Genomic DNA, 23,782 nt, shown 5'->3' with positions numbered 1-23,782 from the left:
GCCATACATGAATAACTTAACGTCTCCAGTGGGAGACTTTTTACTACTGGGGCTGATCAGGAGGGCTGTACTAGGAACTGCTCAGTTTGCTGAACCAAGAGTCAGTTCCACACGTGATTCTTACAACTGTCTTCAGCATGACCTGCCCCCTGAGGCTACTGCCCTCTCTCCCCAAATCCAAGCTTGCATCCTCAGTAGGGCAGGAAGCCTCTCCTCCCTCAGAAACTCTCTGCTCTATGAAGCTAACCCCAGTAGCTCCCTGGTCCTACCCCACCTCAAGTTCCTGGGCCTCATTCCTGAACTGAAATATATCAATGGGACAGCCCATTCCTGGTGATCCGTCCTATAAGCATAGGCCACAGGTTGCAACCAAATAGTCACAAAAGGATATACAAGCAAGCACTTCTACATGATTTCTACTGTTGTCTGTAACCATTCATAGTTACAACCTAATTAATTTTTTTTTTTTTCTGCAAGCTTGACTCTGAATACAGTAAAAGGGAACAACAGTTTAAACAAATGAACTTAGTGTTTTCTCAGGATGGGAAAACAATCAAGGAAACTCTTATAAACTGTGAATTTTGAGTGGGCTGCAGATGAGAAAAGCTGAGCAGGAATGTACTTTCCCTGTAAAAATACTCAGCCTCCATTTCTAAGAACAGCTGTAGCTGAAGCAAAAAAAAGCAAGATACATTTTTGGCAGAATGTAAAAAACACAAAAGCTTGCCTAAATCTGTCTCTCCTGATTTCACACAAAACCAAAGTCCCTGGCTATTTGATATCATAAATTATTCTGTCCCCTTTCCTGCAAGAATATGAGTGCTAGTTTACATATTCTAATTAATCCCAAAGGAAGATTCAGTATCTTCCACCCACAGAAGTCTCTCTTTGTCCTGTATTTTAAAGGTAAGTTTATTTTCCCTCTGAATCCTCGGTTTTTGCCCCAGCTGGAAAGGGAGTAGAGCTTTATAACGTTCGCCAGTTGCTACACTTAGCTGCATTAGAAGACTGAGTATCAGGAAGAGGTAAAAATATCCTCCTCATGCATTCAACATACTACAATGTCTGTCGTCTGAGATGAAGTGGATCAGCTGTTTAACAACACACAGCAACACTACCCCAATGTTTGGAGTAGAAAACAGTAGATACTGTAATAACAATTTGGCAAAATAAGAATAATAATGATACTATTACAATCTAGAATTTGTAAAGTTCTCAGGGATATTAAAAGCTAAAAAGCACTACAGAAACATTAATAAAAGCAATTATAGTATTTCCACAAAATTCCCAATATATTTTACCTCTGTAAAAAGATCCAGCGTATTAAGAAGCTTCTCATCAATTTAAAACGATAGCTTCATTACTGCTGTTCTTTCCCATTCTTTTAAGCTAGCATGTTGAAAAAGTACGTTTTAACAGCCTAGTCAATGTTAGCACAGACGAGGAAACAGATATTCACCTGTGCTAGAGCTCTCTTGATGACTTTGCCAATGTCTTGTCTCCATTCAGGGATGTCAGGGTTATAGTAGTCCAAGTTGGGCGAAAATGACAGGAGCTGAGATTGGAAATACTCTGGAATAGAAAAACAGTATTTATGAGAAGATTAAATGGGCAGTGTTCAGGGTACAGCCAAGGATGCAGAAGACAACAGGAAGACCATAATTAAATAATCTTAAAGCAAGAGAGAGAGGAAAGGCTGAAGGAAGATAAAGGGCTGGCTAACATTAAGCAGGACAGAAAGCTTGCAAGGAAAGAATTCTTATAAGGGTTTTTATAAAGGACATTCTGCCCTAATGCCAACTTGTGGCTTTTCCCAGAAGAAATGGAAGCAAGAATGAGAGAGGTGAGAGGATGTCTTCCCTTCATGATGCCTCTGGGCTTTGTAATTTTGCCACTCAACTTCATCAGATTCTGCTTACGAGGAAGTTGACCAGTAAATAAGGCAGCATCTGGCTGAAATTTGGAAGGTCTGTGCAATTGCATGCATTCTGCTCTGCAGAACAAACACTCACTGTAAGTAATGTTTTCAAAAGCAGGTATTATCTGTTTGCTCTCCTGGAGGGAAGCCATGAGTGGTTAATAGCACAACAAATCAGAACCCAGTGGTGCTAATGACTGGCTAATCAAGCAATGGCTATTCAGGAAACACTTTGAAATTACTTCCTAATTGACTGATTGCAAGGAGGAAGAAAAACTTCCTAGACTTCAAATACAGAACAATTTAAATGTTTCTCCAATTCTAAATCTCCCCTCTGGTGTCACCAGAGACCAAGCGTGGAATCCTTATGACAACTGTGCACAATGGATTTGGACCAGTGGGAGGCACAGATCCAGGGTGGGAATCACACTCAGATATAAGTTCTCAGGGTAGAAGATTCTCCTTTCTGTTTCTGGAGATGCGCTGTGCCTCACCTTGAAGCACCTGATCTCCAGACACTTCAAATAAGTACCATTAATCATTTCTAAGAAGGTACTGGTTTTAGATCAAGATAAACCAGCAAAAGTATAAATGAGGAAATCCACAGAATAGCAGGGATGTCCCAGTACAGCATTTATGTTGCATCTTTTGCAAGATCTGTTCTTTCTTTTTAGATGGTGCAGTATTTTTTTACATAAAACAAGCATCAAAGAGAGCAGGGAAACTCTCTCAAGTTCTGAAGGCTTAACCCAGAGCCTGATACATAAAGCCTTTGACTTTTGAACCCTCAGTACCATGTCCAATTTATTTTTTGAGTAAATTCTGGTCTGTTAATCACAATTTGAGAAAACCCTGAATAAATATCCTCTGCTGCTAACACCAGAAAGCCATGCCTTCCTGCCTAGAGCCATAATAACACAGGACACAGATTAGGATACAAATTTAGCATGGTGCATGTTTACCAAAGGTGTCACTCATTTATGTACTCAGATTTGAACTGATCACCAGACTGGGGGTCTGGAAGGACTCCTTCCTTAGACCAGGTCAGTCTGCAGCATGGTGCTGCATAGGACTATTTGGACGTTCCAGTTGGATGAATTTCTCTTTGTGATAAAGCCCAAAGCTTTGGTTCTTTTAAATAGAATGGCAAAATTTCTTATAAGGTGTTTAAAAACAGAGAGTGAGGAGCACTCTGTGGGACCTACCGGGACCAAAGATCAAGATCATCTGTGAGGACCCCTCTCAGATACGCTTGATTCAGGTTTATCCCAGAAACTAGTGGAAAGATGCAAGCTTCCCAGAAGTAAACACTGCATTTTGCAATGCTCAAAATGATCAAGTAGAGGGTTACTTATATTTGCTAATAGTAAGTTTGGGTATTACTAAATCATATTAACAAATTATTAAAACCCATTGCATTTCACAGCCAGGCAATCAATAAATATCTATTTAACTGGTTGTTAAATCTGAGCATACAGCTTTCCAGTCACCAGCAGGACATTTATTTATATTTAATTACTGAAACAAGACACACAGTTCAACTACACAGTGCAACGCAAGTTATTTGAAGCCCAGGTCTCTCAATAAAACTTGCTATCAAAAGAAAAGTTTGCCCTCAAATGCTGGATGCCAATAAGTGGATAAGGAAAATGAAGACTAGACCAGGGTGGAAATTATTCTCTGGAGAAATCTCAAAGTCCTGGCCAAAACTGCTGAGAGCACCCTTCAACTCAGCCTTTTATCAAGCCCCAAACTGGGTAAGCTCTGTGGTCTGCCAAAGGGTGCTTTTTGGAGCCCATGATGTGTGGATATGGCAAGAACTTACCAAATATTACCCACAGGGAAGTCCAGTGGACACACTCAGACCTCCAGCTGTGGCATGGAAGATGGGCAGAGATACCAACAACAGAGTCATTTCTGCTCCCTGTTTTCCAGACCCCTCCCGCTTATACCACCAGTCACTGTATAAAGAGAAACACCAGCTGTATTCAGGCCACCTTAATGATGCACTATGACTACTTCTTTCCACAGCTAGGAAGCAGAGGGAAGGCAGTCTGGCTACAGCTCTAAGTGTTTTTTCTTTTGGGCATTCCCAGGCAGAGAGTACAGACAGACCAATAGGCAAAGGAGACACCAGCCACTTTACTACAGTGCTGAGCTTACAAATTTGGCTAGCTGCCCCACCCAATTCACTTCTGTATCTTGTGATCATGACACATCTGAGCTACTTCGTTTACAGTTTGTCTTCAGAAGCTCCTCCAGGCACTAGGGATTTCAGAGAGTTCTTTTTGGTTTAGCAGTGACTGTCTGTTCTTCACCTCTAGATATCCCCCAAGATCTGATTGTAAAAGGCTGAGGGTACCATGCACTGCGATCTCCTTGGTGTCTTGGGTGAGGGTGTTGCCCGCAGAAACCTGCACAGTGACAGTGTTCATCCCCTCCATGGCGAAGATGTATGAGATGCTGCTCTCCAAGGTGATGAGGGGCTGCAAGAGGTAAACACAGACAGTAGTTTCAAAATCGGGATGAGATTAACTCAGGATCACAACATGCACCTGACTAATCCACCAGGCCACAATACCCTTCCGCCTCGATACAGGAATGGTGCTCCGAGCTTGCATGTCCTGCTAAGGCCTAAATGTGGCTCAAACACCACCCAGTGAGAGTTGTCCCATTGGCAAAGGTTTCTCTCACTTCAGTAAATGCTTCCTGAAATATTCTTCCACTGAACTGCAACCCATTATGCTATGAATACCTCCGTAGAGCACAGTCAGCAATTCCAGAATTAGCGCTGCAGAATGCAGTGTTGTACACACACAGGCATGCACACTCAGCACAGTTGCTACATCAGCTGTGCAAAACACAGGGTCCAGCTCAAACCAGCATTTGAATATAAACCAAAGATGCAGATGCTTCTTATTGTTCAGATCCAGGACCAGCTCTTGCTCTTATGCACACAAATTCATCTATCTCAGAGCAACTCTGCTCAGGACAGAGTGAGGGCACCCAGCATTGCCCTGTCCATGCTTTGAGCCTGTAAGCTAGCTCCAACCATAAGCTGGCAAACCATGCTAACAAGGCTGAAAGCATGGCATAATACCTGCCGACACTGCTGTCTGAATGTGGCTGAATGGTTTCCAGAGTAAAGGTGACCTGCACTTAACCAGTTCAGAGCCCTGGCAGAGAAGGCTGGCTTTATCTGCACCTTCTCAAACAAAAATGTCCTTGATAGCAGCACTACAGCTCTCCTCTTTGCACAGGAAACTCTCACACTGGTACAAATCTAGATGAGAAAAGTGCACCATGTTCGAGAAAAGAGATTTGCATATTGAAAATCAAAGGTCTAGCCCTCACAGTGCCGTTGATCTGACAGCTGGTCTATAGACAAATCTCTTGGTTTAGATTAAATCATTAAAATGGAAATAGTGATACTAGCCTCCATTGCAAAAGCACTTGGAAGTCTAAGAGCACAAAACCATTGTACCATTGCTATTGTCCATCACACTGCCAGTTTGTTTCCAGAGGAAAACCCCTAAACATTCACCTTCCAGCTCTCACGCTTCATCCCATCAGACTGCCAATTTGCCTGCATTTCACAACAGTGGCCATATATGCCATTTTCATAGCCAAATCAAAATTACCACTGGCATACACCAGGCTGGCAAACACATTTCTCTCCCTGCAGAATGCCGCCTTCCTTTTACTGCCTCATCCATAAGCTGAAAAAGCAGTAGGGGAAAAAAAAAAAATTTGATCACAGGAGATTCACAGACCAAGTCAGCAAGAGTGCCAGCTTGTGCTAGCCCTGGAGGCCTAGCTAACTTATAGTTAGACATGCACACATCCTGGAGAAGCAGAATGGGCCTATATCAAACTGCATGATATTAGCAATCTTCCTGGAGGTTACAGGTTGTGATTCTGTGCAAAGGCAGATAAGAGGAACCAATCTGGCCTTTAAAATGACAGTTTTTCCTTTTTGTATGTGTGTATGCTGGACATTCCATTATCATGGAAGATTTCACCTCCATCATGGAGTTTCAACATTCAGCCAACTCCTTAATTTTAATTCAAGCATCAAGACCTGGAAACTAACTCTAAATTAAATCAAGTAGTTTAAGGTTCATTTCCTCAAACCTATTAGACAGGTGGACACATTTATTAAACTGGACCTGTGTTAATCCAAGCAAATTGGCCTTTGGGTATACTGCAAAAATTAGCACAGTAGAAATTCAGCACAATGGTTCCAGCAAGGTGGGGAGGGCAGCAAAAGACCCTCAGCCAGGTCATTTGAGTCTAAGAAAACATTCACCTGTGCAACAGCATGGAGAGTACCTTAGTGAGACTGCACAGTGACACAAGACACATCTGGTTCTGCCCAGGATGCCTACAGGCTGAATAGGAAAAGAAGCCTCAATCCCTCAGCATGGAACCAGAATATATCACCTAACAATACCAGTCACTATGCGCAATATTACACACCTCATCCTGCAATTCACATACAAATCAGTGTCCCCATCTTCCATCTGTACTGAGTGCCACAGTTTGCCCATGAGTGGGCACAAAGAAGGATCTGACATGTACATTAAACAACCCAGAAGGAATTTTGATGTGATGCAGACTGTTGTCCTTAAAAAAAGGTGGCTGCTGCTCTTATGTCTATATCCTTTGCCATATTTCTGTCAGAGTTGAAGTTGAAGTACATTTCATGAGGTAGCTGGAGATAATGCTTTGCAAAGAATTAAAGGTGCTCTGGGTCTTTGATTTGGCCACAGCTAAGTGGCACCATCTTTACTAATCCACATCTCAACATATTTCAGCAACATGTACAATCACTCCAAGGTATCATCAGGATCAGCTACTCCATGCACAGCTGTCCAAAGCATCCATCCCAAACACATCCATATCTGCTTGTACTCTGTTGCCTATGGGTCTGAAATTTAAGCTAGAAGATAAAACAGATAACAGATCATATTTAAAACCCCGGTGCAAGCACCATGAGAGCTGAATGGAAATCTTCAGCAAACACTACTGCTTTGCTCTACCTTTTCTAGATTACTTCCTATTTCAAAAAAATCTTTTTTTTTAAGGCCCTATTCACAACCAACTTCTATATTAAGGACAAAAGCAATGGCAGGAAAACTCTGATACCTGGGTACACTGGAGGGCTTAAGCAGATGATCAAGTTACCAGTACCTAAATTGTCTCAGATGTACTTTAATGGTTGTCCATGTGTGAGCACTGAGCCAAAAATATCTGAACTGTAATGTGATCTTGCATCCCCCTCTTTCAGTGCAGTATAAACTATATGGAATTACCTGGTACTTGTCGTGGACTCGATGTGTGTATGTGGGTGGTTGCCACAGCTCAGCTAGGGCACAGCAACTTGCCAAGTTGTCGTAAGTGGGTTTTGTTCCTGAGCTCTTCCAGTGCATCAGTTATGCTTCCACAAAAATAGGTGAGTTCTTACAGTAAGCTTCCTAACTTGATGTAAAATCCCAGTAGACACAGCATTTACTCTTTTTTTTTTCTCCTGCTACTGTTGGTAGCTAAGAGGTTAAAACGCAAGCAGCTTTGTCAAAGAGAAAATAAAATACTTGTGTGCCTGCTATTTTTAATCTCAAGTTCCATATTTCATGTAAAATCCCTGTTTTTTTCTCCTGTGATCTCACCTTAGTGCCCACCTTCAACTGCAACTCAATAACGTAGACAATGATGTGACTTAAACTGCTTTTGTAAATAACAGCAGATACTACATTGCAAAATTATCAGCTGTACATTTCACAGCTGTAATGATGGAGGATAGTGCCTGTGTGTCAGCTGTCTCACTCCTAAAGCCTGCAATAAAAACTGTAGCTAATAAGCAATCCTGCTCTCTCCATTTGAAAGCATGACTGCAACTTGTAGTTTCACTTGCTTTAGTTATTGATAAAAAAAGCTCTTTATAATAAATTTTTGCCAATAATTTGAAAATTCACTACAAAGAAGTCTCACCTCTCTCTCTAATACATCCAAGACTGTGAACAATGGTCACGGACGGACACAAACAATTCATTGAGAGTTTAGCTTGAAATCTAGATACAACTGGTTATTTGAACACAAACAGCTTTAAAGTATTGTGTTGGAATCCAACATTATATACTGCATACTGCTACGTAATGGAAGTCCCCATGGCTAGTTGAACACCAGTTTTTAAACACTGTGTTGAAAGCCAGTATTATCCTATATATAGTGGTATATAATTCAGTTAAGTTGCAAGTGAATGCTGGTAATAGCAGTGGTCTTCAAAGCTCAGTAGGGCTGGTAACAACCAGACGTAAAAAAGTAATGACTCCTAAGAACAACATGAGACAGGACGAAATAAACTCACAAAGGTTGAAGTTCAGATAATGACAACCCTTTTTAGGTAAGGAAGAAACTAAAACACAAAACAAACAAAGGCAAGAAGTTTTTATTAGGACTGAGAGAGTTCCCTGTCTGGTGCAACAAGCTTAGGAAGTAAAAATGAACCAAAGGGCAGCTGTACCTTGGTGCTGTTACCAAACCACCAGAAGTAGGTAAGTGTGCCTGTCTGGCTGGGCCAAACTACTGCAGTAATGTTGACATCCTTATTTTTGATGGCGACAAAGGGCACGCTCAGATGGACGTGCTCCACTGGACCTGTGGGAAGAGATAGTTCATTATTAGAGGCTTTGAGTTAAATCCTCCCTGCACAGTTGTGAACAACAAGGATCTTTCCTTTAAATAAATCAAATGTCTCATGTCAGCAGTGAGACTATTATAGCAATACAAGACAATTTCAGCAGTCAATAAGCAAAAGAAAAAGATACAAGACTAATAAACATAAAATCACACATTTTTTTCTCACTCTGAATTCTAGGGGAGCCAGAGATGCACATTTTCCAAAGTGCTAATTTCAGACAGGGTCAGCACAGCGTTTAGAAGAATTTTTTAAATGCAGTTTGAGGGAGAACAATGAACTGGCTTTGCACTGGATAGGGCAAGCTGCTATTGAAAGCTTGAGGGATTGGACACGAGAGAAAGAAGGTGTTTTCTTGACAATATATCCACTACCAAGATTTGTGGGAAAATCATTTTAGCCAAGATGATTTAAATCTGATTATATATTAGGCATTTATGACTTGATTAAATACTCCCTGACAGTTCTTTAGAAGGTATCCAAAGAAAGTTTCATGATTTTGGAAATACTTGGTATCTTTTTGACTTCAGCCTGACCTTGAGAACTCTTTGGGGAGTCAGTTACCACTAGCAAAAAGGCAGGAACTACTTGAAAGAGGTGTGCATTGGCATATCAAAGCATTTAGCAGTCAGAAGAACGTGTTTCTGAAAGACTTAAAAAAACCCAAAGTATCAATGCAAATTTGTGTCTAATAAATACAAATGTCCAGAATGAGTCCAGTGCATGAAGTTCAGAATTAAGAAGCCAGTTCCTCTCCAGAAAAAACAACGTGGAAAAAATACTGAGGTTTTGTTTGTTAGTTTGTTTAAAGCTTTTACTATCTCCATTGTTCTCCTTCTTGTTTAATTATTTTTTTTATACTGGTACTGAATTTCAGCTGGTAACTGCTGCACATCAGACAGTGTTACTGAGTCCTTCTGGATGGTACCTTTTAAAACACAACAAACTGATAGACTATCACTGTAGGAAGGAAAGGATGAAATAAGAAAGAAGCGAGATGTTTTTTTTGGGATAAGACATTAATTCTGGGAAGCAGGAAATTTGTTGATTTTAACTGAGATGATTTTCTTGTGTTACCTCTCAGCTTTTCAAGCATGAAATGGGGACGTTAATCACTTCTCCACACCTACTTGGATTACAAGGATTTTGGAGAGCAAGACCTGTTCTTTTACCACCAGAACATACAGCTCTGAGCACAATGGGACACTATTCTTGCTTTTGGCTCCTAAGCACTTGTTCTTTTTTGTTCCCCCTTTCCAAAGGGGTCTCCACCACCAAGTCACTCCTGAAATCTGCCCATAGCAAGTACTCTGGGTTCCCAAGAATAGCAAGTTCCCCCAAATATTTTGTGACAGTGCATGTAAGAAGAAAAACACTAATATCTTCACTTCCTTTAAAATAAAGGGATGAGCAGCTTGACAGCAGATTCCAGAAAGGTTGACTGACCACTGATAAAGCTGCAAGGTAGAAAACTACTGTTGCTTGAGGCCAAGGACCTTCTTTCTCCTGTTTTTCAGCACAGGATTCCAGCACCAGACAGACAGTATAATAAGGTTGATTTATATAGCAGGCATTTTTGTCTGTACATTTGAGCTCCAAGGTCAAACCTCCTATATATTGACTAGTACATCCAAATATATTAAGTCTAGTACTGAGGTATCATCTTATTTTAGTCTTAGCATGAATGTAAATGCTTGCAAAATATTTCCCTGGAGATAATGACAGTAAGTTGGCCACCTAAGAACGCTATAGAGGTCAAAGGAGAGACCTGAGAGGCTGAGGAAGAAGAGGGTAGAGTGGCACAACCAGGCCAAGCACCTGTCCCTCGTTGCATTCTGCTTTAAAATCCTTACCATGAAAAAGCAGTTCCTACGAGAAAAATCAGATAATCCATACAAAGCTGGTTGTTATCACCAGGTAACCATCACTTTTGTCAGCTAATGGCCCAAGGTGAAGGAAAAAACAGTTAATGCTCTAATAACAGGTTGTTAAATGCAGCCATGATTGACTTTGAGGGAATTATGAGCATAATAAAAGCTTCAAGGAACATTTATTCCTTCACACAGGGAGCTTGAAATTACAAAGAAGAAAAAAGTTCTTGAGTTTTGGAAATTTCTGACTTGCTTCCTTCCAGCAGAAAAGCTCAAGTAAAAGACAGACAGGCTGGAAGACATTCTGACAGGCTAAGGGGGAAGCCAGACATGGCTGTAAACACCATTAGGGGCAAAACCGATGAGGTACATCTCAACACAGATGGAGCTCTCTGCCCAGGAGATCTAGCAGCCTGCGAGCAGGACAAAGAACTGGGATCTTCCTGGTCTCATCCTACATCCCACACCCTCTGCTCTTCTGTGGCTTTCAGAAAGCCAGCTGGGGGCTCTGTATTTGAGTCTGCTCATTTGCCAAGTGGAGAGCAATTGCATTGATCTACCAAACAGGAGGGAGAAGTCAGGGATGCATGTCAAACACATGAAATATGCGAAGTAGCACATCAGTCCTCAGTACACTCATATCTCAGGAAGTATGCTCAGCATAATGTTTTTGTTTTATTTAATAAGCACTGTAAACTCCCAAATCCTGAATAACTGACTCAAAATTTAGTAGATTAATCTAAACCTCTTGGATTTAGAAGTATATTGAAAACACACATTTGGACTTTGTTTCATATGCTGTTTCGTCTCTGACCCTTTCAGAAAGCCTGAGAAACATTTTCAAACTTTCCTCTGTACCTGTGAGGACTGCAAATAGACTTGTTGTAAAAGAAGCTTCCCTTCCTCTCCCTTCAATAAAGTTTACTTAAGATAGAAGAGTGTCTAAAAGTCCAAGCCTTTGGAAGAGTATGAGCTGCATTTGTAGGTGGCTTTGCATGTATTCTTAGGCCCCACTGAAGTTGCAGGGATTTTCAGTAAGGTTAGTTTTTTCACCCAAGGAATCCAGCGGCTGGAAGTACTTACAGACCACATGCAGGAAGAGGACAGCAGTGTCAGAGCCCAGGCTGTTCTCTGCATATGCCGTCACCTGAAAGATTCCAGCACTCTTATACACATGCCGGATGCCGTCCTCAACAGGGCTGAAATTAGCATAGGATACTGCAATGCCGTCTCCAAAATCAAGCTGAATGTTTGTCCTCTGGAGATCGCCCTGCAACAGAGAAGGTTGGGTTAGGAAACTGGGCTGATAAGAGTTATATTACCCTCCATCCCACTTCTCAGTTCCATTTCATTAGCATGGACACAAACTCATAACTACCAAAAGAGCCTAGCTTTTTTCTGTCAGTCCCCAAAGGGGCCAGACTCAAATCAACACCAGGTAATTATATATGAGCAATGCTTAGAATAGCTGAACATTTATACCTGTAAAGAGATTTTATTCTCTCATCTTGGATTTAGAGATTTTGGGAGGGCAGAGTGCCAAATGTGCATATACCAAGAGGACCATATTTGAATCATCTAATGCAATGCATGGTTGGGGATTATGTGTCACCGAAGTGGCCAGGGCTTTGCACAGCCTTTCGTTGAATGGGTGGTGTCCAACAAGTACCTGCATCAGAGGCAGTGAGATGGGAGGCACTACATTGATGGTAGGCTAGATGCTAATTGGAGAGCAATTGCCATGTGCACATGGGGGCATCAGGGAGACTCTGGAGACAGGCCAATGGCTGAATTGGGTCTTCAAGACATTCCAAAGAAAGAGAACCTAGTCACTGAGATGTTGTAAGTCTAGTCTAAGCTAGTTTTGCAGGCTTCCTCTATAGTCTGTGGAAGGGAGAGAAAGAAAGACAGCAAGAGACCAACACATCCCATCCTAAGATAACTGAGACAGGTGACATGAATCATCTTCTGCAAATATCCATCCCTGTACCGTGATGATAGAGAGTCTAGATGACTAGTTTCAGTTAGACATGTAACTTCAGGATGGCTGAATTTATACAGGTTGAGTCCCACATCTAGGACTGACAGCTTTTGCCTAATGCCAGTCAACACAGAGATAGGGCCTGGATACACAGGAGAATGAAGTAGATGACAAGAAAATCCCTTCTAGGATTACTGTCAATGACAGCTATTAAACAATGGAGGGAACAACAGGCAAGAGATTCCAGCATTGCAGGTACTGTCTGGAGGCAGCAGCTGCACTGTTTTAATTTAAATCATGCTTTAAACCACTGTAGTTGAACTGTAGAAGTGTCTGTTATTTCAGTTTCTTGGAGCCTTACTTTATACTTGTCCCCAGCTGACTAAAAGTAACACAAAACAAGGCTAATTTAAACAGAGCTAAAGCCCATTGTGGTGATTTCACAAAACTGAAATAAAACTACACCTCAGATTAAATCTCTGTAGCTTTCTGCATATATATAAGATGTATTGGCCCAAGTAATTTCCTTTCATGAAAGGTCTCCACTGTATTCACTATGGGTGAAGAAGATACCACTACCTTTTGGAGATGCTCCTAGCCCAAAACTGAAACCAATCCCCAGATATATTGAGGATACAAGTGAGATTCCAAAGTAAAAAAAAAAAAAAAAAAAAAAAAAATTCAAAAAATCCCCGCTACTAAATTTAACTATTGTTTTGGGTTTTTTTAAAATAGGAAATTCAGAAATATTTCATGGCCATCTCCTAAACCCCATTATAGCTGTAAGTGCACAGGGTCAGGATCAAAGCTAATGTGCAGCTCCAGTACATACCAATCTAAGGGAGGAAAGCAACCATGTAACTCACAGCCAGTTCTGATGTGCTTCCAATCCCTTCACAGCCAGCTCAAATCCTGCAGGGTCCTACATCCACTGGGCTCACTGGAAAAGACCACTGAACTCACAGATTTCACTAAAGCCTCTGGGCCAGGTATTGCACAAAACAAACCATGACGTCCTAGAAAAACTGCAGATCAGACAAAGGGAAAAGATTGCTTGGGACAACCACACGTGTGACAGTCCCTAAAGGTTTTACAGCTGACAGCACCAGCTTTCCTTTGAGCAGTAGTTTTCAAGTTTACCTGTGTGCGGCAAAACACAAGGCTTGCAGCCAAAATTCTGACTGTGAACCTCACATCTGTAAGAGATTTTTCATATGGTCCAAACACATTCATACGTAGCACAGATCCATTTTGGATCATGACTTCTTATCATCCCAGGACAGTCAGCATAAAGGCAGAATATTGGCTGGATCATGGAAAAAGAGGTCCTTAAATCAGGATTAAATAGCTCACAGGCTGTTCTAACCCAAATGATCAGCAACTGAAACCAAAGGTGCACAACAAAGAAAAAAGAAACAGCCATGAAAGGCAAGAGGTCCCAGGTCTTGCCTCCCACTGACTCCAAACTCACGGGAGCTGCTGTCTTACTGGCAGTTGCCATCAGCCTGTGTAAGTGGCAATGGCAGTACTCACACAGGCAGGACGCTGTGTTCTGCTACTGGTCCCAGCCCTGAAAGTGCACCTGATCTTGTCCTTTGGATGAAAACCTGGAAGCACAGGCAAGAAGCCAGACTACACTGAAGCAGGTCCCCTGTGTAGATAATCAGGACCACAGCATGCCCCACAGACTTTATCTTCCTCATAGGCTATGCCTGCATTAGCAAATCAGTGTGTAGGAAGGGTATTTTTCAGATGTGAATTTGTCTTGAATGTATACTTGGAGTCTTCAGGTACACACCCATATAATCAGGGTTATTACATGTAGGTTTTGAAATATAGATATTTGGTTATATATGTTAGATCTCTCTCCTTCCTTGCTCCATCATTCCCATTCCACAGGAGCCAGGGGAGTTTTGTCTATTGACTTGATCAGGGCACCATTTTCACCTCTGTCCTACTAGGACATTAAAAATACAGTATAAACAAAAAAGAAAACATAGAGGACTAGAGTGGTAGTGACACTAAAACTTATCTATAATATTGAGTAGCCAATAACATCCTTTTGACAGAGAGTTTTTTAAGTCACTCAAAAATTCTCTAGCAGGGGCAAAATTACACTCTTGGGATATTCAGTTATTTGATAGAAAGGCTCCCACAGCTTGTTAAACCTTTCAAAACCACTTCTCAAGGGAATGCACTAAGACCACAAGTTCATGTCATATGGAAGACACTGAACAGAAGATAAGAATTTGACCTGGGCTGGATTCATCACTGGTGACCTCAGGCTGAAGTCTCTTGCATGCATCACAGCAGCTCCTCTCTCATGCCTTACAATTCTCTTTTCTATTTCCTCCTTGTTTCTCCAATATAATTCTGTTTGAAATGAGAAGGTTTGAAGTGGAGAAGCAGGAAGAGATTTTTTGTGACTAAACAGTAGCAGATGATCTTTTCACCCAATTATGAGAGCTGGGTCTTCAATGCAAAGCTTGCCCATTACACTAACCATGTTTTCTTTCTCCTTTCCATGCCTCTGTATCCAGTATATAAAATACTAAAACAAGTGTGCTAGCCCCACACATGATGTCAGATATTCTGGAGTTTATGAATATAAATTAAAATAGAAATTAAGTGGACACATTGCAAATGGAAAAAAATCATTGCTCTCCATATACATTCAAAAGGCACATTTTATTGCTTTAAGCCCTGTAAACTACCGAAAGGGAATGAGCTAGGGGCTGTCACCAAGATTGGAGCTCTGTGTACTGAAATCAGTGAGCAGGTAAAGGGTAGTGGAATGGGTGGAGAGGAGTATTGCCATGGAACAGCCCTTCAGAGTCATTTCCCCATCAAGACTTGCCTGGAAGCCACACTAGCAAAGTGACAAAAACTGTAGAGACAGAACAGTGGTTGAAATTTTGGCCTTCTGAAGTTAAGAGCCAAACTCCCACTGATTTCAGAAGGGCTATATTTCATCCAACATATGTTTGGGGCTGGGGGGAGTGGAGTGTATATACATGATGTATTTTGGGTCTTCTAATGAAGCTCTCAAATTGTTTGCATAAAAATATGACATGGATGTGGCTATCTCTTTCTATAAACACAGTTCAGCAATTTTCTAACGTGTAGAGCCCCAGTACTTGCTCAGGCTTGTTCTTTGAATAATCACTGCTTGCCTTCTCACCTCACTTGCAATTACAACCCTGTTACAAAGCCTTGCCATCGCCTTGTAATTACTGAAAGAGGGAAGCTGTGAGATGGCATAAACAGAAGACAAGGGAACAGAACAGTCCAGTAACTGGAGCTGCCACATAAACAACCATTTAGGCCTGAGGGGAGTTTATATACCCTTCAGAGGGGAGCTGGGGATGCACGGAAAAGATCAGGTGCAAGAACAGATTAATAGATCTGGTCAAGAGCACAACTCCATACAACAGCAATTTGGCAGTCTATTATTTCTTTGTGATCAAACTCAAACTTGGATTAAAAAAAAAGGTAAAAAAGGGTCCTTATCTCCTCATGTTCCCTTGCACGTATACACAGTCCAAATCACAGTCCAGCCCCATATTTCTAAAAACATAGCAAAATCATTAGTCATTCTACATTTCTTTGACCATTGTTGTTGCCACGCACATATTCTGAATTACCACTGTGAACAATACTACTAAAGCTAAATCTATAAATTCTGAGAAATTTAGTTTTCAATTAACTATGACAAAGTCTTCATTTACCATTGGACAGCATAAAGGTCAGTCACATCAATACATTGAGGGTGTGTACTAGAAGGTAGAAAGGAACTGATGGCTAATCACAAAGTTGCTGATCAGGGCTAGTCTGAAAGAGTAGGAAGGCAGAATGAGACCACACAGATGTATCCATAGGAGGGCTTGTCAGACTGCAGTTTGGCTCAGAAAATGAACATAGACATAGGTGCAAAACACCCACCAGGAAACAGACTGACCAAAGAAGGTGGAGGGAGGCAGGAATGAATCTGTATGACAGCAAGTTATGTAATAATTAAGACTTCTACAGAAATTATTTCTTCTAACTAACAAGGAATACTTTGATGACAATTCATTTGTCTCAGGTTCACACTGACAGACTGGAATACTTTTACCCAAAATCTCAGTGTTTTTTTTTTTCCTCTTAAAATGTCTATTCTTTTAAGAAACAAACTCAACACACAAAACTCTGTGGAATAAGCTTTCACCCACAAAGACATGTTCTTGAAAATCCTCTTCCCTTAGAAAAAAATTGTTTCAATGAAATGTTTTTCTAACTAACCTTATTTTTCAACAAAGGACGTAGAGTGAACGCCCTCACATATTTATTCAGCTGCTTCTTCAATCTCTAAAGCCTTGTAAAGACTCCACTCTTCAGCTACCTTGACTGCTGCCTTATTCCCCATCTGTTTATCATTCTTTGTACGCAGCAGTTCCGCTTGAGTTCCTTAATAAATTACTACTAGATTCCTAATTTTTAGATTATGTCTGTTCTTTTCTGAACTCCCACTCACAGTGTCTATACAAATTGTCTTACCATGTCAAGTCTGCAGAATATAAAAGAATCAGCCAGGTAGACAAGAAATCCCCTTTGTATAAAAGCAGAGCATGCATGAACCTCTAAGGAAGTATGTAAAAAGACCCTGTCAGATTAGTGTGGTCCCAATGAAACATTTAGTTACTGTATAAGAATTTAGATTAATAGAAGTGTGTGTGCTTAAAAAAACTAATAAGGTATCATGAGACAAAACTTCTCCATGGCAGTATGCTCAGACTTACAACAGCTTCTTGTATACTTGAAGGTCTTTGTAGTTGCCAATGGAGGCTACTCCGGGGACCGGGAGGAGAAGGGACACTAGGCTTGCACTGTTTCTGATATGATTTCCCTAGAGAACCACTGTTGCTTGTTGTCAGAGGCAGGATACTTAAGAAACAGGCATCTAGTCTGTCCTGGTGTCATTATTTTTATGTTTGTGACCATGACACATCTGGCTCCCAGCTGTCCCCAGGTATTGTCCCAAAATGAAGTACACAGGACAGAGTAGATGACAAAAGGTATTTGTGGTTCTCCAACACCACCTCACTCCCTGGCTGCACCTCCTGACAAATCCAAAGATGTTAGAAGTGAGGTTGCGAGTTGACCCTTCTGTTTAACTGGAAAGCAGATGTAACACAAGCCATTGTGGGAAAATCACTGTTGGACCTCCAATGACACCTTCCACCGGCAGTCAAAAGCCAGCAGGGGTGGCTCCTGCAGCAGGTTTTGCAGGTTTTGCAGCAGCTGCAAACACAGCAGGGCTTTTTGTGGTGCAGTCACATATATCCCTAAACACCAAATCAAATCACAGACCAGAAGAGGCATAAGATCATTTGAAAAACCCTCCTGTCAGCCTGAATACATACCAAGTGCCTGCCTTAGCTATCCAACCTTCCACTGAGCCACAAGCCTTGGTGGCACAGGCTGCACCATACATGTTTGCCAAGCAGAGGGGTACCTGACTCAGAGATCACCGGAAGTGCCTCAATATTCTGATGCTTCAGGCACCAGCATGGCCTGGTATCACTTACACTACTGTTGGCTACAGAGGGAATCATACCACATTATAAATAAAACAGATGTGGGCTGGGGAGCTCAGGGGTGGTTTGAGGAGGCTCAGTTCCTACTGCAAAACAATAATGTCCCTCACTGCTCCCCATGAGTCTGAAAATGTTCCCCACTGTTCTTAACCTTTCCCAGCAAAGCTGCAGCTAAAGCTTTTCATCCCAGAAAGAGAATTATTAAGGACAGAGACACCATTTTTGCCTCACAAACTACAAAAAATGCAGTTCATTGGAGGCAGCAAGAAGCTAGTGGGTAAATATATTTTTGACCAGATCTATCTTTCTTCAGCATCGGCTTCATCATCACTGGTAGACAAGATAATCGGCCAAATACTCCCTTGGCTTGACCCAATATGATTGGTTTGTACGTTTCACATATAGTCCTCTTTCACGAATTTTCCTAAATCTCAGGAGTGTTCATCATTTCATGACCCCACCTGATCGCTATTATCTTCTCAGCAGCCTGACATATGAAGGAAGAGAGCGCCAGTCCTGCCACACAGTGAAAGGTTTGCCGAGCCCACTAACAAACCTCTTCCATAAGGATGATGAAGGTGGCATTGTGACCCTGCTCCGTGACCAACTTTCCATCAGTAGTGAGGATGTGCAGTCCCCGAGGTGCTTTTCCAGGGCATTTCTCCATCTTGGCCATGTACTTCTCTCGCAAGCCATCTGTGCAGTTGTTAGACACAATCCTTCGGTACCTGGGGAACAGTAACAAAAGGAGATTGGGTTCAGGTGGTGGGCAGAAAAGTTTCTTCCTTTTGTTTTTGTTTTGTTTCTCCATATTAATGCATGTGTTTTTTCAAAGGCTAACTGCCTGCATGATTCCCTCACTGAAAGGAATAATCAAAGAAATTTAACACTTTATTAAATTGGAGAAAGCCAAACAAATCACAATCCAACCTTCTCCAGAGATTCTCAGCAGCATCACTGAGAACAGACTCACATTGTGGAGGTGAATTATTCTGCACTGCTAAAAGGCAGAGAACTCCCCCAACTCCCCACGCCTGCAGGATCGCACCCTGCATCCCAGCTTTTTAATTATGCTTTTTATTACATTTTGCCTGCCTCTACTCTGCTAGAAGGCACTTGGAATGATCTGCCAAGAGCTTTGTCCAATCCAATTTTAAAATGATTCAAGGAATGTTTTGTTCTCTTGGCTCTTCTTGGAAGAGGTTAGCTAACTAGCAAGGCATTTGGCTATTCCCGGTGCTGTTGAGGGAGATTAACCCTTTCTAATAATTTCACAGTAAAAATACAGGATTGGTTAAGAAGCCACAGACCCCAACTATTTTCTTATTGCTCTCTGTCAAGAGGGCTACAAGCAGTCATACTGACCAGGGCTCCTGTAGTTACATCCCATATTTATAGCAACCTTTCAGCTGAAAGGGGGTCTCTGAAGTTAAGTGACTCCAGACTCCCAACAGCCTCACTTTGTTCAGCCATCTGCATCAACCAGCCACGAACAACCCTGTCATAACAATCAAGGATGCAGGACCCCGTGACTCAGAAGCAGCCCTGCAAAGTCTTCAGGGCCTGCACTGCCTGAGAAGGAACATCGCAATTTTGCACCAGCCAGTGCAACCAGAGTTTCAGTGTATCCCCCGCACTATAGCATTTGCAAAGTGATACTACCATAATAAACCAACACTTGCCATCTGTTCTGGGTAAAACCAAGAGAAACCAGCACATGTAGCTTGTCTGAAATCTCAAGACATTGTATATACCAAGCGAAAATGGCAGAGGAAAAAAGAGATGAGGCTAAAAATTGCTCATTTGAGACTCCCTAGAAGCTGTTATAAATAGGAACTGTAAGATAATAAGAGGGTCAATGAGAAACGATGTGAAACACCTTGAACCTGTCCTTTTAAATGTTCAGCTGTCTCTCAGATAGACCTTCTTGATTCGCGTTTTAATTTTGCAGCAAAGGGGAGCTCCAAGTCTAGGCTCCAAGGATCATACATCACTTGACAGCAATACAATATCTACATGTCACTTATGTTAATGTGCTTCTCCCTGCCTCTGAGGAATGAGGCAATGTTCCATACAGATGCTGCTGCAAACATTACCTCACGAATAAGACTGGAAAAGAGCCAGGCAGGATGCAGAGAAAAAAGAACCATCCAAGTTCTCTTGTCTACTGCAAGGTCACCAAAACCAGAGAGATTGCAAGGTTCACTTACCCAGTGCTGTTCAAGTAGCTCTGACCAATGCTGCAATCCTTGGACAGGGAGGACGGGCTGAACCAGAAGGCTGGGATACACTGGTTGTTGCTGTGCCTCTCATACCCATAGTCACTATGGAGACAAGTCATGAGTGCATCAGTGTACCCATTCACTAGATTTAGCTCAGAGTTTTAGATGACGTTTTTGTCCCCCAAAGCATGTGTGTGTTGGTGGCTCTCTGCTGGATGGCATGACATCATGGATTGGGCTCATCCAGAGACAAAGTGCTTGATTAGTTTGAGAGGCAGGAACACAGTTCACAGAAGGTATGTGATACCTGACAACACCAGAACTACCAACCTTGCAGAGCACTGGAGGACTTGTGTTTCATTTGGTAACAAAACATGGGCAGAGATTCAGAAAGAAAATTGTATTGTTAATTTCTTGTCCTATTAATCTCTAATAATTTCACTTGTTGGGTTCTTTTGGTTTGCTTGCTTTTTGCAGTCTTTGCTTTCAGAACAAACTAGACTAATTCCAATATCTGATGCCACTTTTTCCCAACTAAGCAGTTAAGAATATAAAACACTAGGAGCACTTCCTGAACAACTAGCCAAGGTATGTATATTTATGTATGTTAATGGCCTCCCTGCTCTTTGACTGGCCTGAAAGAAAACCATAGCTGATGTTTTTCCAACACTAAACTAAAACAACACAGCCAACTTGGTAGTCTAAGGATTACATGATGCCGTGTCACATGGGGAAGGTAATCCAGGGTATTGATGCTTCCTTGGACCACCAAAGAGTGGCAGCGCACAAAACCACATCCAAAACTTCTTTTTACAGCTGCCTTTGCGTGCCAATACAATGATGAAGCAATAGGATTAACCCAAAGCTCTGGATCAGGTTTCTATGCATAGCTTTTATTGGCAGGCTGGATTCAAGGGGCAAATAAAAAGGGATTCTGGATTTTTGCCTGAAACAGGTTAACAAATGCCAACAAACTAAACCTCTGTGGAAACATGGACACTACAGAAGCCACTGCCTTGAAAGCTCTCTGTGCCCTTTAGGACTCCCAGAGTTTTATCCTTCCCCTATTCAGAGTCTGAATTACCAACCGAAAGTCTCTAGGAAGAGCTTTGGTGAGACAAAATTGTGCTATGTCCCCAGTGACCCAGGCTGCTACTGTTTCCTTTTTGGAGGGCAAAAATTCTGCAAGCTACTTTAAAAGGTTTGGAGATTCCCTAATGCTCTTTCTCTCAACATTCAATTTAATCATTCTCAGTGGGTCCGACCTGCACAGTCAAAAATGCCTGGCAGTGACTTGGTAATTAAAAATATTCAGGAGGAGCTGTACTTTGCCCCAAAGAAGAAAAGAGCTGCATAAATATTTAATAAAATTAAAGACAACATTGCTGTATGCCCTCAAGGTTCTGAGCTTGTTCATTAACTTCTGGTAAATGTATATTAAAACCTTGCATGCTGCCCACCTTCCTTCTCATAAGCCCCAGGGTTTGCATAAGTTAAGGAAATAATCAAGTCCAGCTGCTGCGCTGTCTTTCTCAGGAAAGCTATCTTGACAGAGTAAATAAAGAAACAGGAGGAGGGAAAAGAAAGATCAGCGAGCATTTTAATAACACTTCTGAGTTCCTTCTGCCATTCTCTCTGTCAGAAAAAGGCCAGGGTTTGCTTTTGGAAATGACTGTGAGGGTTGGCAGGAGTCACCCCTGATCTTGATTCATGAGGATTTGTTGAACTGGGGCCCTGGATCATGGTTTATGCCCCTGAAATTCAGGTCAGCCTTATATCTAACAGCAGGAAACAGATAGCACTGCAACATGAGGCAGACAGGGGCAAAGGCACTGTGACCAACTGGGAGGGAGCACAGGCCTCACAGCTTGTGCTGTAGGGCTCCTACAGTCATTTGTCCTGTCTGCACAGCTCTCGAAGGCAGGCGTCATCACACCTAGTAGCATGGGTGTAGCATCACACCTAGTAGCACACCTGTGACCAGAACCAGCCTCCAAATATACTTACTGGGGAAGCACAGGGCCTGTCTGTTGGGACCTGATGGTCACTGTACTCACACAACCCCAGCTGCGGACCCTCCTTCTTTCCCTGACTCTCTGCAGGACCTGCTCAGTTCACACACAAGAAACAGGCCAGTCAGTGCTTCCAAGAACAACTGGCAATTGTGAACCACGCCAGAAAAGGCTGAGTGGACATCTTTCCTTTTCAAAAGCACCAAGTGAAAGAGTAGGAGCTGTCCTTCCAACTGTAGATACCTACAGTGGGGACGTATCTCCATAAGCTCCCTGCCTAGAGCCTTCTTCCAGTCAGCGGAGAGAAAAGGCACTTCTCAGCACCTCCCCTTCTCATACTGACATCCAAAAGAAGGCAGATGAATCATATTCTAGAAGAACCTGTATCTTGCCACTGACTAAATAACTTTAGAGGTCACAGGTCAGGGCAGATGAGTCCACCCTTCCTCTTTGAAAATCACTTTTAAGATAATCAAGCTTGGCGCCCCATTTCCAGCACTGCTAGTGTTTTGTTCAAACTGATTGCCTCACACCTTCTTCCAGTCAGCCCTGCAGACCAGCATCAAAACTAACTCTTAAACTGAAGCTGGTTCTTCTGATTCTCCATCACCAGCTATAATAATTTTGCAACTGGAAGCCAGTTAACAATTCTATTGGCAGCGCAGAGTCTGAACCAAAACCCAGTTTGCTGTCCTCTAACTGCATTTCCTCGGCAGGACTAACAAGGTGTGGCAGGTGCACCTGCCCTGACAAAGACTGGGGGCATTAAGACCGCTGCGTCCTTACTTTTCGCGCCCTTACTTTCGCACCCTTACTTTCGCACCTTTAAGGTGGCGAGTGCTGACCATCATGTACACACTTTGGGCCAGTAATTATGGTCACGTATACACCTTGGGTGAGGGGTAAGAAAGTCAAGGCCCTCAGCCAATTAGAACTGACCACAGGTCAGATTTGACTAGGGTATAAATGGAGCCCCACTGGAGGGCAAGTGGAGCCGGTCCTCCTCGGAGCAGTGGGTCTGTAGTCGGGGACTCTCCCCTTGGGTCGGACGCCGCCCAAGGAAACTCCTCGAGGCTGAGAGCCCTCATCTTACAGGTGAGTGACTGTGCACACTTTGGATCCTCATTTCTAAAGCTGGCTGTGCAGTATTAATCTCTCATACACCATCCTGAACCTGTGGTTTACTGATGTTGTTGGAGAGTTGACACCTCATTTCTAGTTAGTTTTCTGCTAAACAATTTTGGTTTAAATAAAGTTTATTTTTTAATCTATCACCTGCCTAATTTGATTACGTGAGCCTCCGCGACACAAGGTTAACAGCAATGTTCTCTCATGTTAGTGGGAAAGTTAAGCAAAAATTATACTGAACACATGCAAGGAACACGTCAATTGATTGAAAAGGCGCATTCTGATGCAGACCCTTTTCAAGGTAGAACAGCACTTAAGGCCAATTTAGCTACCACAGTTTTCCACTTACAGCTTAGAAAAGACAAGCTTCACTGTGA

The 23,782-nt window shown here is 42.1% G+C and overlaps 1 protein-coding gene across 1 annotated transcript in view; it reads right to left on the bottom strand.

The window, feature by feature from the left end:
• The window catches only part of SORCS3 (sortilin related VPS10 domain containing receptor 3), a 314,167-nt gene that overhangs the window by 9,848 nt on the left and 280,537 nt on the right, over nucleotides 1–23,782 (bottom strand). The window contains exons 17-22 of the mRNA XM_076338968.1: nucleotides 20,254–20,367; nucleotides 18,600–18,771; nucleotides 11,570–11,756; nucleotides 8,442–8,575; nucleotides 4,281–4,404; nucleotides 1,460–1,572 (exon numbers count right to left, since the gene is read on the bottom strand). Of these exons, the coding sequence (XP_076195083.1) occupies nucleotides 1,460–1,572; nucleotides 4,281–4,404; nucleotides 8,442–8,575; nucleotides 11,570–11,756; nucleotides 18,600–18,771; nucleotides 20,254–20,367 (844 nt within the window). The remainder of the gene's footprint in view (nucleotides 1–1,459; nucleotides 1,573–4,280; nucleotides 4,405–8,441; nucleotides 8,576–11,569; nucleotides 11,757–18,599; nucleotides 18,772–20,253; nucleotides 20,368–23,782) is intronic.

Source organism: Aptenodytes patagonicus, chromosome 5, assembly GCF_965638725.1.
Source record: "Aptenodytes patagonicus chromosome 5, bAptPat1.pri.cur, whole genome shotgun sequence".
Taxonomy (NCBI): domain Eukaryota; kingdom Metazoa; phylum Chordata; class Aves; order Sphenisciformes; family Spheniscidae; genus Aptenodytes; species Aptenodytes patagonicus.
Note: the sequence above shows the minus strand (reverse complement) of the source record. Positions and strands in the feature narration are given on the sequence as shown.